This window comes from Ceratina calcarata, unplaced genomic scaffold (genome assembly GCF_001652005.2).
Source record: "Ceratina calcarata isolate Rehan_Ccalc_2016 unplaced genomic scaffold, ASM165200v1 scaffold766, whole genome shotgun sequence".
NCBI classification, from domain to species: domain Eukaryota; kingdom Metazoa; phylum Arthropoda; class Insecta; order Hymenoptera; family Apidae; genus Ceratina; species Ceratina calcarata.
This window is the reverse complement of record NW_017178956.1, coordinates 4,298-9,931: the sequence shown is the minus strand read 5'-3', so window position 1 is coordinate 9,931 and position 5,634 is coordinate 4,298. Positions and strand designations below refer to the sequence as shown.

The 5,634-nt window shown below is 39.4% G+C and overlaps 1 protein-coding gene across 1 annotated transcript; it reads left to right on the top strand.

The window, feature by feature from the left end:
• The first annotated feature begins 4,176 nt into the window (after window positions 1-4,176).
• Window positions 4,177-5,128, top strand: LOC108630440 (trypsin-1-like). Its single transcript, XM_018033741.1, has 2 exons — window positions 4,177-4,225; window positions 4,356-5,128. The coding sequence occupies exons 1-2, from the start codon at window positions 4,177-4,179 to the stop codon at window positions 5,126-5,128; spliced, it is 822 nt and encodes a 273-aa protein (XP_017889230.1).
• The last annotated feature ends 506 nt before the right edge of the window (window positions 5,129-5,634 follow it).

Genomic DNA, 5,634 nt, shown 5'->3' with positions numbered 1-5,634 from the left:
TTGTTTAAAATTATTTTTACGGTAGGGTTCTGTTTAATGTATGGCAGTGTCGAACCTTACATCTAGCATATGGCCTAGCACTTGAGAAGGTTCTGATACTTTCTCTTGCCCTGACAGTTTTTCCAGGAAAGATAAGCCTCCTGTCCTTGTTTTAGACAGAAGGGTAGGAGCGTTGGAAAAGCCATCAGGGCGTTCAGTTCAGTTAATGATGGTCTGTCAGGCGCGTTAGATCTCCGTTTGTTAAATTTGTAAATCTTGTAAAAGGCATATTAATAAAGCTCATCCTGTATTCAAATCGTGGTTTATTTTCCATATTAATTCTCCCACAGTTATATACAGGGTGTCCTAGCTAACTCTGGCATCTGAAATATCCCGCTTGTTTTTCATGATAGAAAAAAATGTTAGAAAAAAAAGTTATTGTATCCGATGGGACACATTTTGATTGGTAAAAAATTTTGCTCAAGGTCATTTTTTTCGAGATCACAAGGTTATCGGTGTTTTTTTAAACGAAACCATATATTTTTGTTATCATACGATGATAGCTGAGGGCAAGGCGAGTTCATTGACCTATGACACTACGACCTTCAAATGACCTTGAGTGTGGAAATTTCATAAAAGTTTGGAAATTGATTTAAATGGTAAAATAACAGAAAAAGTAATGAAAAAAAGAAATTATTTATTTCAACAGGTGTTCAAAATGATGCCCATTAACTTCGATGCATTTCATTAAGCGATTAATAAATGATTCGGTAGTGTTTATTATTATTTCCCTGCTGATATTAGCACAGGCAATTTTAATACGTTCCATCATGTTTTCCGGTGTCGTGGGAATTTCGTCGTAAACTTGTGATTTCACCGTGCCCCAAAGAAAAAAATCTAACGGTGTAATATCTGGCGAGCGCGCAGGCCATGGAATATCTGAACCTCGCCCGATCCATCTTTGAGGAAATTTTTGTTGTAGTACTTGTCGGGCTATTAATGAATTATGAGCCGGACATCCGTCATGTTGGAACCACATTCGTAACCTTTGAGCAATGGAAATGTCTTCTAATAGTTCTGGTAGCTTATCAATTAAAAAATTTGCATACTTTTGTCCAGTCAAGGTGCCATTAATAAAAAATGGTCCAATAATAATACCACCAAGGATACCACACCATACATTTACGCTCCATGGACGTTGATGTTCAACTTGCCTAAGCCATTTTGGGTTTTCGGTGCACCAATAATGCATATTATGCCTATTCACTTGTCCATGATTAGTAAAAGTAGATTCATCAGTAAAAAGAACGTCATGAAAAAATTTTCTATTCCCTTGCAATTGCTGTAATGCCCATTGACAAAAAGCAACGCGATTATCAAAGTCATTACCATGAAGCTCCTGGTGCAATGAAATGTGATATGGATGAAATTTGTGATACTGTAGTATGCGACATACACTTGATTTTGAGATATCCGAAAAACGGGCAATTTTTCGACAACTTGTAGTTGAATCACTATTTACTGCAGCCAATACTAAAACTTGTTTATCATCTCCAGTAGCAGGTTTCGATCGTTCTCTTTTCAATGATTTAACACTGCCTGTTGAAATAAATAACTGAACAATGTGGTCAAAAGTTTGTCGACAAGGATGATTTTTTTCGGGATATCTCTCTGCATAGAGTCGAGCTGCCAGTACAGAGTTTCTTCCAGCCTCACCGTAAATTAAAATCATTTCAATTTTCTCTTGCTCACTGTAGAATACCATTATTTTATAATTATCTTCCACACTCATAAGCTCGTTTCTATCGAAATGGAATACTAAGCTGTCTGTAGTAAACCAAAGAAGAGAACTAAGTAGCAATATTTACAATCTACTTACATCAGTAATATGATATTGAAGTTACAAGAAGCGTGTTTACTAATATCAGGCAAGGTACTTCACCATTTAAATCAATTTCCAAACTTTTATGTAATTTCCACACTCAAGGTCATTTGGAGGTCGTAGTGTCATAGGTCAATGAACTATATCATCGTATGATAACAAAAATATATGGTTCCATTTAAAAAAACACCGATGACCTTTTTCTTCTAACATCTTTTTCTATCATGAAAAACAAGTGAGATATTTGAGATGCCAGAGTTAGCTGGGACACCCTGTAGAATACAGACAGAGTAGATGTCATTTTGGGAAGGCTTCAGATCTAAATTTCCTCTCAATGTATCAAATTCGCGGTCTGTTAATAATAATTACTACTGATAACTCTAACTCTTCGAGGATGTCGTATGTAATTGTTTCATGAGAAATCTCGTTGCAATCATGTCCGGTAGATACCACCTTTTTTATTTTTCTTGCCAATCTACGGTTTTTTGCTCCTGTTCGCTCGTCGAACGCGATACGTTCAGTTAAGATCGTCGATAGATCCTCGCGAGGATATTATAACTTACGTATTTATGAGCGACGATCAATAAGAATATTCTTTCACAAGCTTAATCTCAGTCGTACTTCCATCGCGCACCATCAGAACACGCAGTTTTATGAAAAAACGCTTATCAAACGTTTGTTTAGAATGTTGCTCGATAGACAACTTCTACCTGCTGACACTCTTGCGTATAGCACTTGTAAGTGCGCCGAAGAGGATTCGACGATCTGTATTTCTCGTAGAACCACCCAAGGATATTGACGGCCCTGGATCCGTAAGAAGTCTAAGTCCGTAAAACTTGGAGCTACGTGTGCTTCCCCAAAAAAAGAAATCGAGTGTTCCGTTCCACGTCTCCCAAGCAAGTGCTTGTTCTTCCACCGTTCGCACAAAGTAAGGGTGGGAACAACGAATATCTGTAGGCGGGTATGACGTGGTGGCGTGGTTGAAACTTTTCAAATCTGTCGTGATAATCTTGACGGTTCTCGGAAACAGAAAAAATTAGCTATGGCCTTGCGCGAAAATTTCATCGTCTATGACACGGCCGGTTCTCCTAACTCCTCAAGATGCAATAAATCTTGAAGGGTTGTTGGGTCCGATGTGAAGTACCCTTCGATATTCTAATCCTTGGTCATTGGAGCTTTTTCCGAACCCTAGCACACCAGAACTATCGAAACCGCGTCATATATTACCTGAGTCTATTCTCAACACTAACTATTCATTAAAATCACAAGTTGAAATTCGTTGATTATCCTAAGAACGTCTAGTTCGGTTATACGTTTCACAGTATGTTTTAAGACTTATGAACAAGGATGTGCCTACATAAGACTCTGATGTTCGGTTTAGGAAGCCCTTGTGATTCCACGCATTGTTCACCACTCGACGACGCTTACTGTAACCTTGATTTTCCGCTTAATAAACCTCCGATCACCGTGCGTTAACTATGAAAGTGTTAGACCATTGATAGTATTAAGCTGATAACGTATCTCATTTCATTTTTATCAATGTGAGTCAATCGATCATGAAACGAACGATCTTTCCAATTTCGCTGAAAGAAATCACATAAAAGACAAATGATAAGCTTACAATCACATAAAAGACAAATGACATGCTATATTTTATGCAGCCACTCGGAATTTATCAGGATCGTTTAGCGAAGTAATCGATGCGATTAACTGTAATTGGTGGATTTTTAGATCGGTATCGTACATTGGAATCGAAATCAAGGAAGACTGCTATGACGCTTTCGAGCTCGACTCCTCGTAAGCCGATATGTGCGTAATAATCGAGGCAATTTGATCGAAAATGCACTTGAAAACTAATTAATAATGATTAAAAGCCATCAATAATAATTTAATTACGGCCGGTATTCAGAATCGTTGCTTATTCTTAAGATCGTCTTCAAGTCCTTGTTTCCTGTACAAAACAAGGACTGGAAATATGGGATAGACAGGGATAACAATTTAATTAAGACGATTAAAACGATCTTAAGAATAAGCAACGACACTGAATATTGGCCTACGTGTTTGTTTCCTGTTGAACCCATCCACGCATTGCAAACCATTAATATCAGGTGAAAAATCGAAAGATAAGTGAGCCACGAACAACTGATTATCGAAACGATTCGCGAGCGTTTAAGTTCTAGATATTAAATTAATTTCTAGATTATGCCGATACGTGTGTTAGGACAGTCGATTACCTACTATAAATACCGCAACGATTTCGATCCGCCATCACAGACTCGTGAGCATCGACGAAAGTAAAGAAACCAACTCTCACGATGCTCAAACACCTCGCCACGGTCTTTGCCCTTGTGGCCTTTGTGACCGGTAAGTCTTTGCATGTATTTATTTATTTACTTTACTGTGCGGAGAAGAAAGATCCCATTAGAATAAAAAGTACTCGCAACTTTGCATACACGATTCATAAGATCACGATTGATCTTTTGATGCGTATAAGGAAGCTATCTTGAAACGGGCACGTTTCCTTCGATAGGAAGCCCCATCAACCAGACAATGATGGTCGATTTGCGAATGGACGGCCGTATCGTGGGTGGCGAGCAGACCACGATATACACAGCGCCTTACCAAGTGAGTTTACAGAGATATGGCAACCATTACTGCGGGGGTAGCATAATCGGCAACAAATGGGTGCTCACTGCCGGTCATTGCGCTAAGTACGCTGCCGGAACGTACCAAATACGATCGGGCTCTACCACCATCCATTCCGGCGGCTCGTTGCATAACGTCGTAGAAATTATTCATCACAAATCTTACGGCACCACCAGTGAGGGTATCCCGCTGAACGACGTCGCCCTATTCCGTATCGCCGACACGTTCCAATTCGACAGTGCACAAAAATCAGTGAGACTATTCGAAGGAGACCCCGCGTCTCTGGTAGGAAAGAACGCTTTGATCACCGGCTGGGGAAGTACCAAGTCCAGAGACGCTCCAGAGGCGCTGCACAAGGTTTCCGTTCCTGTGGTCAATACGAAGAGCTGCAACGATGCTTATAAAAGCATGGGAGGCATTCCCAATGGTCAGATTTGCGCCGGATACACGCAAGGCGGCAAGGACTCCTGCCAAGGGGACTCCGGTGGCCCCATGGTCGTTGACGACCAATTAGTAGGCATCGTCTCGTGGGGAAAGGGTTGTGGCGTCCGTAATTACCCGGGAGTGTATACGGACGTCTCCTACTACCGGCAATGGATCAAACAGAACAGCGGCATCTAATCTGTGATTTCCTCTCATTGGAAAAAGATTCGACGAATCGATACGCGAAGGACAACGATTCTAATCGCAGCTCCGGTTGCTACTCCCTGTATTATTGATGATGATTCAATTAAAAATCTCTTTCCTTTATTATACTTGTAGTTTCTTCTTGACATGAACTTTTGTAAAAGCCTTAATAGTAACAGTCATAGTTTTAATTACGTAAGTAAATTGTACAGACAATGAATGTGTTATTACTATCGTCAAATTTCCTGGTTTCACTTTATTTAATTTAAGTGATGAACGTACTAGTCTTACAAGCATATTTACAAATCCATTGCAATTGATTAATCGTTCGACATGTTACGATTTAAACAGTTTCTGATTTGGTTTAGAAAGTTTTAATAATTTTAAGGAGCAAAGAACATACACTTGTTACAGGGTTTACACCCACATAAGAAGACGTTTTATTCACTCCTTTTTCATCCTGACTTACACAGTGTATCCAACCTAAGATAATTATATTC